The following is a 24,559-nucleotide window of genomic DNA, read 5'->3' on the forward strand; positions in this document are numbered from 1 at the left end:
GATGTGGTGACAAATGTGACATTTTTTCTTTCCTGAACATACGTGTGCCTTGACACTATTGGTACGTATGCCTTGTCCACACGCGGGGCACAATCTCAGCAGTTGACAAGCGCATTTCTTCTGTGAACCTTGCGTCTTCAAATGTTGTTGGTAACAGGTAGGGCTGACAAACGTGCGCAGACAAGTTGAACAAGTCACTGGTTCTTCGCTCAGACAGGGTTGAGAGGCCAAACATCCTGAGCATTTCCATCCACAATGTTTGTGTTGCTCTCGATTATTATAACCATAGTCACATTTCTCACAATAATAAACATATCCCAGGAATCCAGTGATACTGGTAATGGTATCGAAATGTTCATCGTGATGATAAAGGTGAATGTATTTTCCGTCCTTAAAATGTTGGCCTCGAAACAACAGAGGCCCGCGCATTTCTTGAGGGTGCACTTTCAAGGTGTAGCGTGGAGCTAGGGCATCTTGCAATTTTTGCATCTCAGGAATGCCACAGGGTGTGTCTTTGGACAGTCCGGCTTGTTGTAACAGGAGTTCTGCTTCATTTCGTTGTTTGGCTCGGTCGGATTGTTGAATAGTTTTCCAGGTTCTTTTCCATTCTACCGTGTCGTTCTTGTTGGCATAGGTTCGTCCCACCACGATGGCACGGGCTAAACACATCTGGTCATGAGGGTTGTTAATTCGGACGAGACTTGTTTTGGTGTTGCGAAGGTCGTCCACCAATAAGACCTTTTTGCGTCCTGTCCCTTGAGGAAGAGAGACGTGAGCCATTTTCAGTGTGGCTTTACCATCGGTGATGTCAAACTTGTCATTGGATTGTTGCACCTGTTGTATCTTGTCCATGACTTTGGAAGGGGTCAGTTCTGCGGGTCTGCTAAACTCGATCCAAACAGGGGATTTCAAGCTGTCGTGTTGTATGGATAGTGTCAAACGATCGTCTTCTTTGGGTTGACATTGTCGCTTGAGTGTGGTGAGCAAAGAATCCCACATCTCGGTGATGAACCCTTCTGCTTTCTCCAACGGTACGCCGGACTTGAAATCTTTAAACTTCACCGTGTAGGTGTAAGCCGTGGTTCTAAATTTTCTAGAGGAGCGCTTTTCCGTCTCTCGAATGTGATAGTACTTTTCAGGGTTGACTGGTGAACTTTGGTTTGGAGTAGACTCTCTCTGTCTGGTCGCAGACGTGGAAGGTGTTGGTTCAGGTTCGCTCATGTCTTCTATTTGAGCGAACACTTCTTTTCGTGTGTGAGGCGATACGTCACTTCGCTGCCTCTTACGTTCTTCTTTTCTCTCACTGAAATCGTGCGATCGTTTCATCTCGATTGCTGATTCAGAAATGATTTAACCAAGTTCATTCTTTCCATATATACCCTCTCTACCTCTCGTTGTGACAATGACTTGGTATATTTCACAAGGCAAGTGAAAGCCAAGCATATAGGAACCCAACGACAGCGTTGCGTCTTAAACACCTCATGCATCTTGACGACCTTCGATTCAAACCCTACCACGAAAGAAAATAGTTGCAAGAAAAATAAAACAGACAGTTGGTGTCTTCAAGAGAGCTAGAGACGGCACTGTGTCGCTGGGACACGTACGTACGTACTCCAGAAAACTACGCTACTCGACAACGTGAGTGTGCTTGTCAAAATGTTTGAATAAGATTAAAAATGTTTGTCAGTTTCAAAACGCGAACCAGTACTGTGTCCGTTTAATATTTGATGTGGCAAGAAGAAATGGTACAATACGCAACAAAGGGTTTGTACGTTTACACTCCAATCTGTCTGTACTGCAATGGTAACAGCGCTCTTGCGTTGGCATTATTTTGCCACACTACCTTTTAAATAAAACAATGCATCACTCATCATAAACGATTTCATTGGCTATACTTATTTTCTTACCGCTTTCGCTTCGAATTGACTTCAGTACCTTTTCGCACAGCGACAAGATCGGACGTGTTTTTTTATTCTGCGTCTGGTCGCTACACTACTTGCCCTGAATTTACAACCAAACAATGTGTTACACATTGTAATTGACTTCATTGGCTAACCGATATTTTACACTTCTGTCTCTGTTGATGTGAGTGTACTTGTCAAAATGTTTGAGTAAGATTAAAAATGTTTGTTAGTTTCAAAACGCGAACCAGTACTGTGGCCGTTTAATATTTGATGTGGCAAGAAGAAATGGTACAATACGCAACAAAGGGTTTGTATGTTTACACTCCAATCTGTCTGTACTGCAATGGTAACAGCGCTCTTGCGTTGGCATTATTTTGCCACACTACCTTAAAAAAAAACCCAATGCATCACTCATCATAAACGATTTCATTGGCTAAACTTATTTTCTTACCGCTTTCGCTTCGAATTGACTTCAGTACCTTTTTGCACAGCGACAAGATCGGATGTGTTTTTTTTTATTCTGCGGCTTGTCGCTACACTACTGTCAACAAGCCCTGAATTTACAACCAAACAATGTGTTACACATTGTAAGTGACTTCACTGGCTAACCGATATTTTACAATTCTGTCTCTATTGATGTGAGTGTGCTTGTCGAAATGTTTGAGTAAGATTAAAAATGTTTGTCAGTTTCAAAACGCGAACCAGTACTGTGGCCGTTTAATATTTGACGTGGCAAGAAGAAATGGTACAATACGCAACAAAGGGTTTGTACGTTTACACTCCAATCTGTCTCCACTGCAATGGTAATAGCACACTTGCGTTGGTATTATTTTGCCACACTACCTTTAATAAAACCCCAATGCATCACTCATCATAAACGATTTCATTGGCTATACTTATTTTCTTACCGCTTTCGCTTCGAATTGACTTCAGTACCTTTTCGCACAGCGACAAGATCGGACGTGTTTTTTTATTCTGCGGCTGGTCGCTACTCTACTTGCCCTGAATTTACAATCAAACAATGTGTTACACATTGTAAGTGACTTCATTGGTCAGTCGATATTTTCCACCGCCTTAGCTTCAAATTGGTTTCACATGTTATTCGCACCGTGAGATGATCAGACACGTTTTTCTGTACCTGACCATTAGTCACTTCACAAACAATAAAACTAAAACACAAATGATCACGCCATGAGCGGCTCATGGAAATTATGTTAGTCATGTTACGAAATATAGCACGACTTGTTTGGATGTACTTTTCTGTGGTCACTCTTTAATTACATGCGTCTTCAGTTCACTCTTGTGATATTTTTTGTAAAGGGTGTATTTTTTCTATGGATGTGATTGTGTTATGTTCTATATGTTCTTTTATGTTTTCAGTGATTTTACTTTATATCTATATTTTAATTTAGATGTATAGACTATGTAGTCTGAAATAAAGAATTCTTATCTTATCTTATGTAAATGGAATGAGTGTTTCTTTGAAACTTTCATAAGGAAAATGTGCCATAAAAACAAACGTACGTGTCGTCATATTTTTAAAGTAGGAATACATGATCTCTCTCTCTCTCTCTCATTGTAGTTTTGATTTATACCCTAATGGAATATGTTCCCGTTTGAAGATACCTCTCCAAAATTGTGATCAGTAGTCACCATAATTACGTGAACTGTTCGTCATGTCATTTTTTTCAAAAGTTTACACTCTAAAAAATTGTAGAACGATTTTTTTTCTTCCATCAGTAAATCTTTGTATGAAATAAAAGCTTGAGTTTGCAAAATTCTGGTATCTTAACTTTATCCGGTTTTGGAACTGCAATATGTCACGCAATTTTTTTCTTTTAACGTTAGATTTGCAGTTTTTCAGAAAAAAGACAATCACACGGCTTTTTTAAGAATGAAACAAATGACATTGCACTGTATAACCCTGCCTATGGTTAACTCTGAATTCTAAAGTCAAAACATGGGTTCAGGAAAAAATGTAACAATGTTCGTCCTATCCTCAGTGTAAACTGAGAGAATATAGGACGAACATTGTTACATTTTTTCCTGAACCCATGTTTTGACTTTAGAATTCAGAGTTAACCATAGGCAGGGTTATACAGTGCAATGTCATTTGTTTCATTCTTAAAAAAGCCGTGTGATTGTCTTTTTTCTGAAAAACTGTAAATCTAACGTTAAAAGAAAAAAATTGCGTGACATATTGCAGTTCCAAAACCGGATAAAGTTAAGATACCAGAATTGTGCAAACTCAAGCTTTTATTTCATACAAAGATTTACTGATGGAAGAAAAAAAATCGTTCTACAATTTTTTAGAGTGTAAACTTTTGAAAAAAATGACATGACGAACAGTTCACGTAATTATGGTGACTACTGATCACAATTTTGGAGAGGTATCTTCAAACGGGAACATATTCCATTAGGGTATAAATCAAAACTACAATGAGAGAGAGAGAGAGAGAGATCATGTATTCCTACTTTAAAAATATGACGACACGTACGTTTGTTTTTATGGCACATTTTCCTTATGAAAGTTTCAAAGAAACACATAATTCCATTTACATAAGATAAGATAAGAATTCTTTATTTCAGACTACATAGTCTATACATCTAAATTAAAATACAGATATAAAGTAAAATCACTGAAAACATAAAAGAACATATAGAACATAACACAATCACATCCATAGAAAAAATACACCCTTTACAAAAAATGTCACAAGAGTGAACTGAAGACGCATGTAATTAAAGAGTGACCACAGAAAAGTATTTCCAAACAAGTCGTGCTATATTTCGTAACATGACTAACATAATTTCCATGAGCCGCTCATGGCGTGATCATTTGTGTTTTAGTTTTATTGTTTGTGAAGTGACTAATGGTCAGGTACAGAAAAACGTGTCTGATCATCTCACGGTGCGAATAACATGTGAAACCAATTTGAAGCTAAGGCGGTGGAAAATATCGACTGACCAATGAAGTCACTTACAATGTGTAACACACTGTTTGATTGTAAATTCAGGGCAAGTAGAGTAGCGACCAGCCGCAGAATAAAAAAACACGTCCGATCTTGTCGCTGTGCGAAAAGGTACTGAAGTCAATTCGAAGCGAAAGCGGTAAGAAAATAAGTATAGCCAATGAAATCGTTTATGATGAGTGATGCATTGGGGTTTTATTAAAGGTAGTGTGGCAAAATAATACCAACGCAAGTGTGCTATTACCATTGCAGTGGAGACAGATTGGAGTGTAAACGTACAAACCCTTTGTTGCGTATTGTACCATTTCTTCTTGCCACGTCAAATATTAAACGGCCACAGTACTGGTTCGCGTTTTGAAACTGACAAACATTTTTAATCTTACTCAAACATTTCGACAAGCACACTCACATCAATAGAGACAGAATTGTAAAATATCGGTTAGCCAATGAAGTCACTTACAATGTGTAACACATTGTTTGGTTGTAAATTCAGGGCTTGTTGACAGTAGTGTAGCGACCAGCCGCAGAATAAAAAAAACACATCCGATCTTGTCGCTGTGCAAAAAGGTACTGAAGTCAATTCGAAGCGAAAGCGGTAAGAAAATAAGTTTAGCCAATGAAATCGTTTATGATGAGTGATGCATTGGGTTTTTTTTTTAAGGTAGTGTGGCAAAATAATGCCAACGCAAGAGCGCTGTTACCATTGCAGTACAGACAGATTGGAGTGTAAACATACAAACCCTTTGTTGCGTATTGTACCATTTCTTCTTGCCACATCAAATATTAAACGGCCACAGTACTGGTTCGCGTTTTGAAACTAACAAACATTTTTAATCTTACTCAAACATTTTGACAAGCACACTCACATCAACAGAGACAGAAGTGTAAAATATCGGTTAGCCAATGAAGTCAATTACAATGTGTAACACATTGTTTGGTTGTAAATTCAGGGCAAGTAGTGTAGCGACCAGACGCAGAATAAAAAAACACGTCCGATCTTGTCGCTGTGCGAAAAGGTACTGAAGTCAATTCGAAGCGAAAGCGGTAAGAAAATAAGTATAGCCAATGAAATCGTTTATGATGAGTGATGCATTGTTTTATTTAAAAGGTAGTGTGGCAAAATAATGCCAACGCAAGAGCGCTGTTACCATTGCAGTACAGACAGATTGGAGTGTAAACGTACAAACCCTTTGTTGCGTATTGTACCATTTCTTCTTGCCACATCAAATATTAAACGGACACAGTACTGGTTCGCGTTTTGAAACTGACAAGCATTTTTAGTCTTATTCAAACATTTTGACAAGCACACTCACGTTGTCGAGTAGCGTAGTTTTCTGGAGTACGTACGTACGTGTCCCAGCGACACAGTGCCGTCTCTAGCTCTCTTGAAGACACCAACTGTCTGTTTTATTTTTCTTGCAACTATTTTCTTTCGTGGTAGGGTTTGAATCGAAGGGTCGTCAAGATGCATGAGGTGTTTAAGACGCAACGCTGTCGTTGGGTTCCTATATGCTTGGCTTTCACTTGCCTTGTGAAATATACCAAGTCATTGTCACAACGAGAGGTAGAGAGGGTATATATGGAAAGAATGAACTTGGTTAAATCATTTCTGAATCAGCAATCGAGATGAAACGATCGCACGATTTCAGTGAGAGAGAAGAAGAACGTAAGAGGCAGCGAAGTGACGTATCGCCTCACACACGAAAAGAAGTGTTCGCTCAAATAGAAGACATGAGCGAACCTGAACCAACACCTTCCACGTCTGCGACCAGACAGAGAGAGTCTACTCCAAACCAAAGTTCACCAGTCAACCCTGAAAAGTACTATCACATTCGAGAGACGGAAAAGCGCTCCTCTAGAAAATTTAGAACCACGGCTTACACCTACACGGTGAAGTTTAAAGATTTCAAGTCCGACGTACCGTTGGAGAAAGCAGAAGGGTTCATCACCGAGATGTGGGATTCTTTGCTCACCGCACTCAAGCGACAATGTCAACCCAAAGAAGACGATCGCTTGACACTATCCATACAACATGACAGCTTGAAATCCCCTGTTTGGATCGAGTTTAGCAGACCCGCAGAACTGACTCCTTCCAAAGTCATGGACAAGATACAACAGGTGCAACAATCCAATGACAAGTTTGACATCACCGATGGTAAAGCCACACTGAAAATGGCTCACGTCTCTCTTCCTCAAGGGACAGGACGCAAAAAGGTCTTATTGGTGGACGTCCTTCGCAACACCAAAACAAGTCTCGTCCGAATTAACAACCCTCATGACCAGATGTATTTAGCCCGTGCCATCGTGGTGGGACGAACCTATGCCAACAAGAACGACACGGTAGAATGGAAAAGAACCTGGAAAACTATTCAACAATCCGACCGAGCCAAACAACGAAATGAAGCAGAACTCCTGTTACAACAAGCCGGACTGTCCAAAGACACACCCTGTGGCATTCCTGAGATGCAAAAATTGCAAGATGCCCTAGCTCCACGCTACACCTTGAAAGTGCACCCTCAAGAAATGCGCGGGCCTCTGTTGTTTCGAGGCCAACATTTTAAGGACGGAAAATACATTCACCTTTATCATCACGATGAACATTTCGATACCATTACCAGTATCACTGGATTCCTGGGATATGTTTATTATTGTGAGAAATGTGACTGTGGTTATAATAATCGAGAGCAACACAAACATTGTGGATGGAAATGCTCAGGATGTTTTGCCTCTCAACCCTGTCTGAGCGAAGAACCAGTGCCTTGTTCAACTTGTCTGCGCACGTTTGTCAGCCCTACCTGTTACCAACAACATTTGAAGACGCAAGGTTCACAGAAGAAATGCGCTTGTCAACTGCTGAGAATGTGCCCCGCGTGTGGACAAGGCATACGTACCAATAGTGTCAAGGCACACGTATGTTCAGGAAAGAAAAAATGTCACATTTGTCACCACATTGTGGACTTGGAACACCAATGTTACGTGCAAAAATACCAACCCCCACCAGAGAAAGAGGACGGTCACAAGAAGAAAGGCAATTTCATCTTTTTCGATTTCGAATGCATGCAAGAGACTGGCATTCACATTCCTAATTTCTGCGTGGCTCATCGAGCGTGCGAGAAGTGTATTCAAGAACCTATCTTCAGTTATTGCCCTCACTGCAGCAAAATTCCTGGAGGGCGTGAAAAAATCTTTCGAGGACCAAAGACGCTAGACGATTTTGCCAAATGGGTCTTAGACCCCATCGACAAGACATGGAGCCAAGAGGACATCGAACGTTACCGAGATTGTCATCGCCATGCCACAGTGATGGCTCACAATTTCTCCGGATACGATGGACAGTTTCTTTTGAGGTACTATACGGAACATGGCACCGAACGTCCTAAAGTCACTTTGAACGGAGCCAAAATCATTTTCATGCAAGTGGGACAAGTGCAGTTTAAAGATTCGATGAGTTACTTGGCCATGCCTTTGAGTCGAATGCCTAAAACGTTTGGAATGACAGAAATGGCTAAAGGGTACTTTCCACACTTTTTCAATACGGAAGCCAATCAACATGCCGTTCTACCCCATTTGCCTGAGGCTCACTATTACGACCCCGACAACATGCGAACCGAACAACGAGAAGATTTCTACGCTTGGTACCAGGCTCATGCCTCTGACCCCTTCGACTTTCAGGAAGAAATGTTAAAGTATTGTCGTTCCGACGTGGACATTTTACGACGTTGCTGTGGAAAATTTCGAGAACTGTTCATGGAACACGGAGGGGTCGATCCTTTGAAAGAAGCTTGCACCATTGCCAAAGCGTGTTCCTTAGTGTACCGCCAACGATTCATGCCTCAAAAGACCGTGGCTGTCATCAGTCCTCAAACGACCAACTATGTCAAGCGTCAATACTCGGTCAAAGCCCTACGCTGGTTACATTACTTGTGCGAAAAGGAAGGCAAATGGATTCAGCATGCCCGCAACGGAGGAGGCGAAAGGACCATCGGAACGTATTCGGTCGATGGCTGGGACTTAAAAAACCCCAAGATCGTGTATGAGTTTAACGGTTGCTTATTTCACGGATGTCCCGTCTGCTACCCTGACCGTGACACTAAAAATCAGTTTTTACAACGGACCATGGAAGACCTGTACCAGGACACTTGTCAGCGAGGCTTGAAGTTAGAACAGCAAGGATACCAAGTGGTGGAAATGTGGGAACACGAATACGATCACCGTTTGAAAATCGATCCCGAGTTTAAACGTGTCGTGGAAAGTTACAAGCTGATGGACCCCCTGAACCCGAGGGATAGTTTGTACGGAGGAAGGACCAATGCCACCTGTTTGCTGTACCAAGCCGACGAAGAGAAAGGAGAAGAAATCAAATACTTCGATGTGTGTTCGCTGTATCCCTACGTGTGCAAATATTGTCACTTTCCTACAGGGCACCCGCAATTGCTGACGGAACACATCGACCTGGTCAACATTCGGCAATACGAAGGCTTGATCAAGTGCAAAGTTTTGCCTCCCACGAACCTATACCATCCCGTCTTACCTCACCATTGTCAAGGCAAACTGATGTTTCCCTTGTGCCGTACTTGTGCCGAAACGTGCAACCAAGATCAGCCTTGTCAGCACACCCAGGAAGAACGGGCCTTGACGGGAACCTGGGTCAGCGTAGAATTGTTCAAAGCTCTGGACATGGGATACCAACTGTTAGAAGTGTACGAAATTTGCCACTTTCCCAAGACACAACAATACCACAAGGGTGACCCTACTCAGAAAGGCATTTTCGCAGACTACGTGGATGCCTTTTTGAAACTGAAGCAAGAAGCCAGCGGCTATCCTTCCTGGTGTCACACTCCCGAAGACCAAATAAAATTCAAAGAGAAATACCGGGAACAAGAAGGCATCACTTTAGACCACATCGAGAAAAACGAAGGCAGGCGATCGTTTGCCAAAGTGATGTTAAATTGCTTGTGGGGTAAAATGGCACAACGACCGTGTTTACCCAAGACGGAATATTTGACAGAACCTTCCCGCTACTTCCAGATGATTCACGACAAAACCAAATACATGAAACACGTGGACGTCGTTCGAGAGGATTTAATCTTGGTCAATTACGAAGAAGATCTGGACTTTGTACAAGACGACCCTTTTGGAAATGTCATCATTGCGGCTTACGTGACAGCTCATGCTCGCTTAAAATTGTACGAAGCTTTAGAACTGTTAGGGGATCGCGTCCTGTACTTTGACACGGACAGTTGCATCTACATCGATCGACCGGGTCAGCAACACCCTAACATCGAAGGAGACCGTTTAGGAGCCTGGTCAGACGAACATCCTGACGACAAGATTCTAAGTTTCGCGAGTGGCGGTCCTAAAAATTACGGCTACGAATACCGGGACCCACAAGGAGAAGTGCACACGGAGTGTAAAGTGAAAGGATTGACTCTGAATTATCGTACCAGTCGTGTGGTCAACTTTGGCGTATTGAAAGAAGCATTGCAGTCTGGAGAGGATGCAAACTTTAAAGTGACCACCTACCAGCCGAACAAGATTGTACGTTTACCCACTCACCACATCGTCAGTCGACCCTTGGAAAAAGTCTATCAAATCGTGTACCAGAAGCGAGTGCGACTTCCCAACCACTTTACTTTGCCGTACGGTCACATCAATATTGGTCAGCATATAAAAAAGGACAACGTCTAAGACCAACAGTTCATTGTCACTACTAAGACCAACTGAGAAAAAATGAATCCCTTCAAACAGCAAGTATAGAGCGTAAGACTCAAGTCCAACGAGAAACTCGGGTGTGATTCTTTGCCTCACTATCACATCACCAATGCAGTAACACATCTTAGTTATTTATGTACTAACGCCATGACAAACTACGTGCAGCTAGTGAAACTTCCAGACCACAAAACTTTACCTTATGGACATACTGATATCACCCAGTATAAAAAGGGACGACTTCCAAGAACGACACTTCATTGCGAGGACAAGCAACGAGAAAGATGAATCACTCTACGCAGATGAAAAAAGAGAAGGAACAAACATCACTGACCTCTTTCACTACCATACCGTCACAGCAAAGTGCGTCCAAGAAGGGAAATGATTCAGTAGACCTACAGGAGTATTTTAGCATCCAAATGACTCAGACAGCGACCTCAAGAAAATTTAGAACGACAACTTACACCTACACGGTGAAATTTAGAGACTTCGTCTGACATTTCAGCCGAGGAAGTAGCAGGTTTCATTACGGACCTACTTGATTCACTGTTAGAGGAACTCAAATGTCATTGCCAAGTCAAAGATCGAGGTCGTTTGAGCCTATCTATGTATGGCGACAGTTTGAACTCACCTGTATGTCTCGGATTTAGCACACCTGCAGAAATAACTTCGTCCAAACTTTTTAGGGCTATTGAAGACGTGCAGTCGATGAGAGGAAAATTTGACATCAACGAAGGAAAAGTAACCATTCATATGGTATACATTGTACCTCCATGGGAAGAAGACGATGACTGCACTTGATCTGCTTACTGATAAGTGTACCTAGCACGATGGATATAACAGCCGATTTATGAATGAAACGGATTAAGTGATGGGAAATATCTACGCTGGGACACAAGTGCTAGCTGACCAGATTTTTAACAACGTGTGAGACGAATAGAGAGAGAGAAACATGAACTTTGTCCTATTTGATTGCATGTTACTTGTTTTGTGTTAGCTTTTTCTTATAAATGAACATTAAATGTAAACAGGTTTACTAGAGCCAAGAACTAAATAACTAGTAAATAGGTTTGTTTGATGTAGAAATGTTTATGCATTAAATGGATAGTGCTTAGACCAAAGCACAGGCCAGAGAGCCCATGTATATACTTGAATAAATGTTTTGAACCCATACAATAGACTTTTCTTTTTTGAGCCATTATTCTCTCTGTGAGGTTTGTTTTAGAACATTTCTGTCGTCTTTTCTGTGTGTTTAAATGTGTATTTGTATGTTTGTCCCTATCTACCCTTTGTCCTTACAAATACATTAAAATCCCTATAAAATGTTTTGACCCTATAAACCTCATGACGTCACCCAAAGTTCAATTCCCATTGACATCCAGGTGACATTCCCATGTTCAATTTCCATTTACGACAAAGTGCAAACCCCATATTTTAACGTTAAAGTCCCATTGACGTTAAAGTACCGGTCCTGTTCAATTTCCATGTTCAATTCCCCTTGACGCTCTACAGTTCCATCCATGTTAAAATTTCCCATGTTAAATTCCCCTTGACGCCAGAGTGAATCGACTGTTTTTGCATGGTAAGTCCACTTGACGCTAGGGTGACCCCATATACTACTAACGTACCTCAAGCATGGCATGCTTCCATAGTGAGATAGCCTTCAGTCACGTGAGGGAATCTTCGTTCTTCTCTCCATCACAACACCTCACAAAGGAAGGATGTATTTGTGTGACTTTATTATGAAAATGAGGGGGTTCTTTTTCTTGGTTTACTTTCATCACAACTAAGTTCCCCGAAAAATGAAAACTTTTTGCAGAATACATTTTACAACATACTTTTCTGCACACCTCTAAAAAGTCTCTAGTGATACCGTAGTGCCCAGTATAAATCACACATAATAGCGGTTATTTGTATTATTACTATTATTATTATTATGAGACCGCTCTGGTGGCCTAGTGGTTAGAGCATCCGCCTTGGATGTGGGAGGTCATGGGTTTAAACCATTGCTGAGTCATACCAAAGACAAAAATAATACTAACAGCTACATCGCTAGATGCTCTTTATTAAGAGGTTAGTGTTAGGTCTGGTTGGCCTGGTGTTAAGATAACGTGACTGGGTACATGTCTGCGACAAGAAGCCCCAGTGCTAGGCATGACTATAAACTGCCACACTGCAGACATCATAGTGATATGTATGAAAAATTGTTAAATCTACATTAAAAAAATTATTATTATTATTATTATTATTGCATATCAACGATTTAACAATATTGTCCAAATCAAACTTTGATTATTATTCATATTAATATATTTATTGTCACCAATCTAATATGAACACAGTTACAACAAAATAGGGCATCGTTTATTTGCCAATCGATTCCAATGTATTTGTGGGTACCCCTTAGTCCTTCCCAGCATGCATCTATATGGCTGGATAGAAAATGAAATGCCCCATCAATGTACGTCCAAAATGCATGAAGTCATTGCATTTTTTAAAGAAAATTTATCTTTGAGGTTTCTCTATATTATTTTCCTAGGTATCCAAATTGTATAGCCTTGTGGTTTCAGTTCAGAACTCCCCTCCCTTCTGGCATTTTCCTGTTGGACAGATTTCCTTCCCTTACACCCCTGAGCCTGTTTTCAAAGATTGGTGACCTTTGCCCGAAAGTCTTGCAAGACTGCATTAAAGTATAATTTGGAAACACAATGTTATTATTGGTATGTGATTCGTTTCAGTCAGGCTCCATTTCAAGTTTAAGTGATGTGATGTGATTTTGATTTTTAACAAAGCTTTAACAATTTTTCAGTCATATCGCTACGATGTCTGCAATGTGGCAGTTTTATAGTGATGTCTAGCACTGATGCATCATGCCGCAGACATGTAGCATCATGTCCCACACAGTCACATTATCCTGACACCAGGCCGACCAGTCCTAACACTAACCTCTTAATGCTGAACGCCAAGCGAGGCAGCTGTTAGTATCATTTTTTAAGTCTCTGGTATGACTCAGCCGGGGATCGAACCCACGACCTCCTGCATCCGAGGTGGACACTCTAACCACTAGGCCACTGGAGCGGTCCTCAAGTTTAAGTAGTTATTCCTTTTCCATTATCATTTTAAGATGGTTGCATGAGTGCTGTTCTCTTTCTCTTTGCCTCTCTCTCCGTTATATCCTTTTGTTATGATCTTTTTCCCTTGGTTTTCCCTCTTTTGTTATTTCTTCTTTTTCTCATTAGTTTTACCTTTATGTTATTCCGTTCTCAATATAAATATCATTGCACTCATAGTAGGTTTCCTCTAGTTCTTCATCAAAGTTTGACTTGGTATTTTGGTATTGAGACTCTCATTTCTTCCCGCTTCCTTCTGTTCTTTTCAATTCCACTTCCCTTTTCTATTTCTGCTGACATCGCTTCCTTTTCTTTGAGCAAATTTGTACTTTTCCTGCTTCACGGTCTCATTCCAGGTCTTCTTGTTTTTCTCTGTTATGTCCTCTCCCGCGGCCGCCGCCTCAATTTGGTTAGTAGTTCTTTTCTTGTCTGGGGCATGGCTGGGATTTTGTTTGATCCCTTCAGTTCTTCTGTTTTTGCTGGTTCTGGAGATTTTTGTTTTGGGTATATAACCAGCTCGCTTGTGTGGATTTGTTCTTGTCTCTCTACTGTTCTTACTTCTTATTTCCCATCTGTTTCTACATTTGTCCTTTATTAAGTGCATGCCCTGTGTTTCCGCAGCGCTTGCATTTTCTATGATAAATGCATCTTTTGTACCAGGTTTTTACTTAGAAGCCATGTAAGAAAAATACAGGTTTCATTTTTATCTCCTTCTCTATTTATAGTATCCTCACCGAATTCTTTATTCAGTATCCTCTGTGGGTCCCCATTCTGGCCTTGACAGTTTTGATACTGAAGTTTTGTTTGAAACATTCTACTGTAACTCTCAGTGGAATCACAAAAGGCAGGTTTTTTATATGTAGTTCTTTTTTTTTCTTCTCATTATTGGCGTTGGTTCTTTGATGTTGACTGTTTCTCCTCCTATCTTCATGCATCCATACGGTACTATTGTTGTTCTTTAGGTCTTTAATGTTTCTTCTGTTTCCATTTCTGTTCACTGCCTCTCCTAGATTTAAGGAATTAGAGTTTCTCAAATCTAGGGCCATCATAGTCTCTCCCATTGTTGGTCTCTGTTCCGGTGGAATATCTATCATAATGATTTCTAAAATTCCCTCTGGATATGTGCATTCAAGAAATGGTCCATCTTTCGTCTCTACTCTCCGCATTACTAAATTATTTCTCTAGTTAAGACATTTTGTTGTTACTTGTTTCAGACAAGGTTCTTGTTATCATAATATACTTGCACAAGTTGCGGAGATTTTAAAAATTGGTCAGTGTTCTGCTTTTTTTCTATATTCTGTAAATATTTCTTATACTTTGTTGCCATTCCACTACACATTACCTGTTGTCTCCGAAAGTGTAGATTTCCTCTCTAATCAGTAAACCTGCGGGCAGCTTGCCTAGTACGAGCTATAGCTGATAGCCATTCAGTTGCAGGTTCTTACATACAAACTCCACAGAGCATAGCTTTTTTGAAGCATGTCAGAGTCGCATTCAGAGGGGCTGTCCTTGTCAGAAAATAATTACAATGATAATGAGTAACTGTTCATTAGTCAAGCTGACTTCAGGCCTGTTTACTCTTGTCTAGCCTTCAGCTGTTGTTGTTGTTGTGGGGTTTAACGCCATTTTTCAGCACGATAGGCTATACATGGCGGCCAGTATTAATGGTGGAGGAAGAACCCAGGAAAACTCCGGAAAGAACCACCGACCCACGAGAAGCTACTGGCAGGCTTTCTCACATGCCCACATTGGCTGAATCTTAGACTCGAACCGCCGCAGACAGAGGTGAGATGGCAGTGATCCGTAACGAAGAGCGCTTTAGACCACTCGGCCACTCGGGGCCCCGTAGCCTTCAGCTACTCTGTAGATTGGCCATGGCTGACCAGAATATCAAATGGAGGAGCATCCTGGGGGAAAATGAAGTGTGTCATAGGGATGCGTCGCAGGAAGAAACGGCGCGTCCTTTGATAATTTTGCGTGTATTTGACCTGAAAGCTCAGGTCCCTGCAAGCCCTGGATTATTGTTCATCATATTGATATATCGATGCATTGATACTTTTGCTGAAATGATACATATCGATACAAGAGATGGAAAATCAATACAAAAAGATACTTACCATATGTGCGTTATTTTAGTCTAAAGCAGTCATGACTATACACATATCGATGCAAGAGACGGAGAATCGATACAAAGTGGTACTTAATGTATGCATGTTGTTTTAGTCTTCAGCAGTCATGAATAATTATGATTAGTTGCCTTGTTATTCTGTAAAATTATAATTCATCTGAAACAGCATTTGCAGTAATAGCCACTCATGTTTATTAGTAAAAATGAAAAAGACTATTTGAGAATACCCATTTGCCATCTACAAGTTAACACAAAATGACATGGTTCGTAATCTGCCCCCTCCCCTTCCATGCTATTTTTCTTAACCTGAAGTATGTTCAATGTACATTCCAAACATGTTCCACATGTGTAATGAAGTACTTTACTTATCAATTTAATAACCACTTTCACACAAAGTTTCTACTTTGAATTGTATCTGGACTCCATTGGTCGATTTGAGAGCTATGCTACTGGTGTGTTGCATGGTGAAATATGTTACACTGAATTTTCATTTGTTATTACTTGTTCCGGTCCAGGTTAAACAATAAACACCAATCAGAAACCAATGTAGCTTATTCTCTGGGTGACAAAGATCAGTTTCCCAACATATTCAAGCTGACAACGCTAGCCATGTATGTGCTCCTTCAGAAAGAAGTACAGAAAAATACTGATACAAAAACAAGGAGCAGGGTATGCTGACAGAAATAATAAACAGATTAATGCTTATACACCTAGAAGTGACATCTGTCAAAGATGTTATTTCAGGAGAGGTCTAAGAAAGTGGAGCAGGAAGAAAGGGAGACATCTCAGTCTCTCTCTTATACAGAATTTCAGTATATTAAATTCTCTTCAGGAATGCTTGCATTTAATTTAGTTCAAACTTATTCTACTGCCAGAATATTCTAATAAGTTAAATGGTCCACTCCCTGCATGATACAAGTATTGCTTTCAACATGACAGTAATTAAGCAAAATGTAATAATGAAATATTATAGGAGAGAGAGAGAGAGCAGAAAGGGGGCACAAGGATAACATTCACAATTTGAATATGTTATTTACACATTTATTTTCAGCAAGCTGACAGCTCAAAATATTTCCTCATTTTGAAGAAACAAAAAAGGTTTCCAACATGATTCGAAGTGCCAACCCACTGTTCTATTGATTGCCATTGTACCCATTCAAAGACCTGTGACACTCTTTGAGCTGTGTAAATGATACTGTTCCACTATGTACATGTATCAGATATGCATGAGTTTTCTCTTCACTTTTGTTTTCTCAAATGTAGACTTGCCATATACTTGAAAATGGTAAACCTCAAATTAACATCTTAAAGGGAATTGTGATAATTATTTAAGTTTCTCATCTCTTCTTGGACTAATATAATTACAAAGATTCAATGCATATAAATAGCTGTAGATTCTGTCATCTCAAACAAACTGGATATTTAATGAAGGTCTGGCATGTATCATATACAGCTACCTACACATTGTACTCATCACCATAGCTCACAATGCATTGTTAAATAACATTAAGGAGTTTGTTCATTTCACCCTCTAAATAGTATTAACAGCTGGTAAAACAAATTTTCATGGATAGTTTTATATTTTTTATGGAATGTTACAGTCACAGTACCAAAAATGTTCAAATGGGTACCCGATGATGCATACAACGACCCACAAATTTTACTAAAGAATTTAGCTCACAATGCATTCTTCCATATAAATTTCTGCAGACTGTTCAATATACTGCAAAGATATTGGGCTATTTTAATTTTACATTTTCTACACATATCCTAATTAATAATATTCCTACCAGATCAATATGTTTTAATGCTGCCTTTAATTTTGCCTAATAATATTCTTGCATTGTATTTTAATTAAGTCCACAGAAGGTGATATTTCTGTCAAAAATTGCATTTTTCAGCATTTTACTACATTTCATCCTGTAACATGCTAGACTCTGCTTTTTTACTACTGTGTGATACATACAATATTTTCTATGAGGTGATTGACAAAGACAACAAAATTAGAGTATTATTTTGAGATATTAGTAAGGTCTTCAACAAAGTCTGGCACAAAGGCTTAATTCATAAATTAATAAATATTGGGGTTGGTAACAGACTGTTGGAATGGTTGGAAAATTATCTCTTAAACAGAATACAAAAAGTTGTACAGACCAACAGTATGTCAGAGCTGGTGTGCCACAGGGATCTATACTTGGACCATTGTTATTTTTAACTTAATTAACTAAGTGACTAATATTCGGTCCATTGTTGTCAATTACTGTTGAGGGCCCAACCCTGGTTGTTGATCTTTTGAATGAAGACCTACTTAAAATTAATTTATGGGTAAATCAATGGTGGTTAGTCCATTTTAATTCAAACAAAACCGAATCATTTGACCATATCCAGAAAATCTCAAAGAGAACAACACACACAACTGTAAATGAATGATATGGCTATTAGGCACCATGCATAAAAACTTAGGCCTAAATTTAAACCAATCTCTAGCTTGGCATATATACATATACATGAAATAACTACAAACGTGGAAAAGGTTAGACATACTGTGAAGTTTGATATTTAAATTTGATAGAAAGTCATTAGAACTTGATTTTCACCTCTGTAAGACCTCTTTTAGAGCATGTATATACTATCTGGGACAACTGCTCCCAGTATGAAATAGATTAAATAGAACAATATAAGCCAAATAAAGTAGAGTCGTTAGTTGGACAACAAAGTCTAAATCATATACTAGAATTTTGGTGGAGACAAGAAAAGAAAAAACTTCCAGCAAGGCACCACAAACATAGAATAAATTTTTTCTAAAAACATGTATCATGGTATGGCTCCATGATGCATGTAGGCTTTGATTCCAACAAGTGTCCAGAAGATGCGTAATAGACAACTTCGTGATGAAACAAACCTCCAAATGCCCTTCACCAAGATAAATCTATACCAAAATTAAATTTTACCAAAGTATGGTCCAGAATGGACTATTCTTTTTATGGAAGTTTTCAGCTTGGTTGTACTTCATTAAATGATAATCTTTTCACAAAACATGTCACCTAACAATTGATGTTCATGCAGTGAATGAGAAACCGCAAAGCATTTTCTCTTAGACTGTATAAATGTTACTCTCAGAAACCGAACAATGGGAATACTGCCCCATACCACAGACAAATTTAGTGATTAATGGGTAACATCTTGCAATCAGCCGAGGTCAATGAGAAAATGCTCAAGGCAATTTCATAGGTAAATAATTACATCTAAAAGATTTGTCTGATCAGTACAGATGTTTTCACTTTTAGCTGTTACATCTCCAGCCTAAACATATACCTCCCAAGATCAAGTTAAAAGTCCTGTATCTACTCTCTCCCATTCCATAAGCACTGACATCTTTATATTTTGTTTTCCTTTCTCCTACTTTATTGATCTGCATGTTTGCAGTAGCATGTCTCTGCCATAAACACTTCTTTGTCACTGTCTGACATGATTATATTATTGTATTTAAAATGTTTTACTTTTATTAATATCACATTAGCATCTTTCATTGTTTGCAATATTATGCCTCATTATTCACAACAGCCACATTATAAAATAATTAAAAAATTATTGTTATTAAGGAGAGAGCTTGAAATAAGCTTATGCTTGTTGCTCAATCATCCGTATCTATTGTTTGATTTGATGTACATCCTACGATGACATTTATGGTAAATTAATATTGTTTAAACCAAAGTGTAACATAATGTCAGCACAAGCATACATCTTGCATATCTATTTGAACTTTTTTGGTACTGTAGCATCCATGACAGATATAAGACTATCCATGAAAATTTTTGTTTTATCAGCTGTTAAGACCATTGAGAGGATGAAGTGAACATAGTCCTTTCGATCATTTACCAATGGCTTGTGATGCTCTCCTGTGTCAGTAACTATGATATAAGGTGTCGATGAACCCCTGGTTTCACATTTATTCGTGTACATAAATATTAAGTATTGAACAGTTTACATGATCTAATTTATGATGAGACCAAGTACTTAAATTTGCATTTTATACACAAAACACAACCAAATAATTTTTACCATTTACTTGCATAGCAATACAGGCAGATGGCAAGGGTAAATAGCAATACCAGAACATAATCAATCTAACACCAGCAGACTAGTAAGCCTAAACATAATCTAACACCAGCAGACTAGTAAGCCTAAACATAATCTAACACCAGCAGACTAGTAAACCTACACATAATCTAACACCAGCAGACTAGTAAACCTACACATAATCTAACACCAGCAGACTAGTAAACCTACACATAATCTAACACCAGCAGACTAGTAAACCTACACATAATCTAACACCAGCAGACTAGTAAACCTAAACATAATCTAACACCAGCAGACTAGTAAACCTACACATAATCTAACACCAGCAGACTAGTAAACCTACACATAATCTAACACCAGCAGACTAGTAAACCTACACATAATCTAACACCAGCAGACTAGTAAACCTACACATAATCTAACACCAGCAGACTAGTAAACCTACACATAATCTAACACCAGCAGACTAGTAAACCTAAACATAATCTAACACCAGCAGACTAGTAAACCTACACATAATCTAACACCAGCAGACTAGTAAACCTAAACATAATCTAACACCAGCAGACTAGTAAACCTACACATAATCTAACACCAGCAGACTAGTAAACCTACACATAATCTAACACCAGCAGACTAGTAAACCTAAACATAATCTAACACCAGCAGACTAGTAAACCTACACATAATCTAACACCAGCAGTGTTACAAATATGATTCAGTCCAATGGCATTGTCTCATTAAGTATGGTGGGAAAGTAACGGCTGACTGCAGTTAAGAAGGCCAGTTCCACACAAAGCCAAAGAGATGCCAAATCTTGTGCTTAATCCCAAGAGTTATCAAGTATAATCAGAAGCCCATGTCTAATTAATCAATTATTATGTATAAACATGGTTTATTTTCATACATCACAATTCACATGAAAAGTTTGTAGGTGTGACCGTATATAATTATTTATTATGGAATGACCATATTGATAAACTTTGTAAAACAATGTCATCCAAAATTGTCCTACTCAGCAGAATCAAGAAATATTTACCTGTGGAAACTCTAAATCTATACTTAACAACTCATATATACTTCCAACAATCTGAGCTTGACAGGGTTTATAAACTTCAGAAACGAGCAGCACGCGTAATTTTAGATGTATCTATTGATCATCCCTCAAAAGCATTATTTACAGAACTCAAATGGTTCACATTATATGACAGGATAGATTTTCACAAAGCAGTTCTTGTATATAAATGTCTACATGGAATGGCACCAGAGTATCTCAGGACTTATTCAGGCCTTTTTCAACACGATACCAGTTGAGATCAATATCACATGGAAACCTTGTAGCACCAAAACCAAGAACAGAGCAATTTAAAATGAGCTTCCAATAATCTGGTATTTAAGACGGGATATCACGAGCATGTATGTGCTTCTAATAGATAATGGAATTTAGTATTTTAATACTAAACGTGTTAAAATAAACAGCAATTATTGCTATCTTCATATAATGTGCATTGTTATACTCTCTTTAATAGGGCCTCAAGGGAGAATAGTCCTTGACTAATGAGTCACCCTCTATAAATAAAGTATTTTTATTATTATCATACACAAAATAAAAGCAAGTAGTTTTTACCATTTATTTGCTAATGTACAACTAAGAAACCAAAAAAGCAGATTCTCATTCTTGATTCAAGCTGTATCTAAAAATGCTTTCATATCTAAACATACTCTGATTGACTTAACTGTGTAAATAATTATGTTCAGATTGATCAGTAAGGGGCCAGTATCATGAAAACTGCTTACTTCAGCAAAACACTCACACACATCCTTTGTGTGATTATGTCTGAAACTAATAACTGCAGAACAACTGCATTGAGCTAATTCCTTGGAGGAAAAAAAATTATGGAAATGCACAATGTGTGTACACTGCTATAAACATGTCTAAGAGATCAGATGTGCAACCACAAGGAAATCTGTATAGTACATGCATTCATGTCATTTATTTTGCTGCAGAGTGCGCTGAAGGAATGTAGCTACCGAATTTAAAAGTAGGATACATCAGTGTACATAACAAGTATTCTAATATTACTAAAGTTTACAAAGACTCTACCCAATGCTAACAGACAGGTGAAGGCAGATTTAAACACATGTGGGAACAGTATGCTTTGACAGATCCACTGATGCATATTAAACTTACAGTGAGTCAGCAACGTAGAACAAAGAACCTGCAGTTTGACAGTACATGTAGTTCATACTGAATTAACAACAATCACAATCATATCTTAAACATACATCAGTAAATCAATTTCAGCCTTTGATTTACCCAGTAGCATTATATAGTGTCACACAAATACAGTAAAGCTATCCGTTAATTAATGCTACAATGAAACAGGAAAGGACAACATATGGACTATTGATTTCAATCAACATGACCGATTCCGAACTATGACAAGGAGATGCTAAATCTCATGATTAATGATGAAGGCTATACTGTATAAATTTAAATGAGTACTCCTGTAACAATGTATCATTTCTTGTACATAAATCTAGTTTATTTTTATCAGCCCCAACAAGCATATTAAGCAATTATATTGGCAAACTTACCTGGACAAGTACTTCTGTAACCTCACTTGTAAGCGTTCCTGTCAACCTCTGCAGTTGCTCTTTAGCAATGGGAGTTCTCCAAACAGCATCACCTCGGATGAATTTACCTCCTTTGTGCAGCTCTTCGTAGTACATAATCTCATCCAGACCGACCCCCTTACTGAGGAAAAAATAGGTAGTATCCTTCTTTCTGTGGCCATAGTAAATGCTGCCGTCCGGCTGCTGACGTGGGTGCTTCTTATAGAAAGCATCTTTCCATTTTTTTATTGCATCTGTTAGCTTTGAAATGGAACAAAGTGGCTTAAAACCCTTTCTGTTCTCTGTTGGCCAATGTAGCATGACCATATACAGAAAAGTTTCTAAATATGCTCTATCATGCACTCCAATATCAAAGAGTTTTTCACTAAGGTGCAAGAGATGATTGTACTCGAACTCCGCATTCGATGGTGGGGCCTTCAGTTTTAAAGACTTCATGGCTATGATAGCTCCAATGTATATCACATAGTCTAGGTCTTTGGTACGGCTTGAAAACAAGTTTTTCTCTGCTAGAGCCATGATATTTTTCAGTATGGCCAACTTCTGTGAATCGTCGCTCATTTTAGGTAGGCGAAGCATGGCTGACAAACTTCTACCGCCTAATTGTTTCATACGCCGTGTTCTGTAGGCATTTTGGTCGTCTACTGATACTAACTGAGGTGGAATGTCATCATTATTTTCTCCAAAGTAATTGTCCAGATTTTCTCTTAGTTTTATGACCTGGTTCCTAAACAAATGTTGCTCTCTGTGTTTGTAAACATTAACAGTTTCATCTTTCACGTGATTCTGTTTTTCTTCCAAGTTTCTCATAGTATCATCAACAGCAATGTGAAGACTTTTCAGGCGAGCTAAAATCTCATCTCCAAAATGCTTAAATTCTGGTGGAACATATTTCCTGTCAATGAGAAATTTATGAACTTTTGTCTCCCCAGGATAAAACGAAAACTGCATAAATAAGTCAAGAAGCATGTTTGTGACCCGTAACTCTGCAACAAAGCCACTGTTGTTTTGAGGTGTTATTTTTTCTTGTTCACTTATCCTCTGCTCCTCTTTGAATTTATCTATTGCTTCAAGTGCTATCTTGACCATACATGTTGCATCCTGTGGTCCCAATTTCTCACCTGTTTTCATACAATGATCTATGCAGTCCAAGACTTGTGATTTGTGGACCTGTCCAAATGTATCCCACAAAAATGAATTTTGTGGCTTCAGCCTGGTTGCTTCTTCTGCGTATTTCTTCGCCTCTTCCCAGTTTTTACAGTGTATGAATAACCTTGACAGCTGCTGCGCAATCATTGGATCATTTGTCATTTCAAAACCCATTTTCAAAACTTCGGCTGCTTTGTCTTGCCCCTCTTCTTTCTCAATGAACGTCACAATAGGAGAGAATTTCTCATGCATTCCATTCTCTGAATTGTCACGTTTCTTCAAAACATCCTTGACAATTTTCACTACTTGTGTTTGTGTCATATTTCTAGATCTGACTATAGGTGAATTAAGCAGCTCCTTCATAACATCACTCACTCTTTTCTTTTCTGATTTCAAAATGTAGTTCATTATTTCCATTGCAAAAAGGTGATTGATAATACACAATCCAGGGATCTGTTTCCCGAGACCAGCTCTGGATGCTCTGTTCAGAAGTACCTTAAGCGCTGCACTTATGCAGGACTCCCATGACCTACCTGTGCGCAATCTCCTTGGAGTCACAAGGCCAAAAGAAACTGACATTTCTTCGTTTATTATCACATCAAATGCACTAACTGGTAAAGGCTGAAAATCTAGGTCAAATGTATTCATCACTGATAGAAACTTCAACAGTTGTTTTTCATTGGATTTTGTGACGTCATTACAAAATGCCTTGACTGAATGTATTCCGGGTTAAAATTTTCCTTCATGATGTTGAACGATATTAAAAGCTTTGGGTCCACTCCAATGCAAAGTCTGTGTTTTTCTTCCAAGTCTCTGTTCTTTTCATGAAACCACGCAATTTCGCTCTGAACCAGTTCATGCTGCAGCATG

At 38.9% G+C, this 24,559-nt stretch overlaps 1 protein-coding gene across 1 annotated transcript in view; it reads right to left on the bottom strand.

Moving 5' to 3' along the window:
• LOC149777002 (sterile alpha motif domain-containing protein 9-like) overlaps positions 1-24,348 on the bottom strand; it is a 52,155-nt gene extending 27,807 nt beyond the window's left edge. The window contains exon 1 of the mRNA XM_089941756.1: positions 22,505-24,348. Coding sequence (XP_089797882.1) covers positions 22,505-24,337 — 1,833 coding nt within the window. The 5' untranslated portion in view covers positions 24,338-24,348. The remainder of the gene's footprint in view (positions 1-22,504) is intronic.
• Positions 24,349-24,559: the final 211 nt, after the last annotated feature.

The sequence above is a fragment of the Sinohyriopsis cumingii genome, chromosome 18, assembly GCF_028554795.1.
Source record: "Sinohyriopsis cumingii isolate HCF-2022 chromosome 18, ASM2855479v2, whole genome shotgun sequence".
NCBI classification, from domain to species: Eukaryota; Metazoa; Mollusca; class Bivalvia; order Unionida; family Unionidae; genus Sinohyriopsis; species Sinohyriopsis cumingii.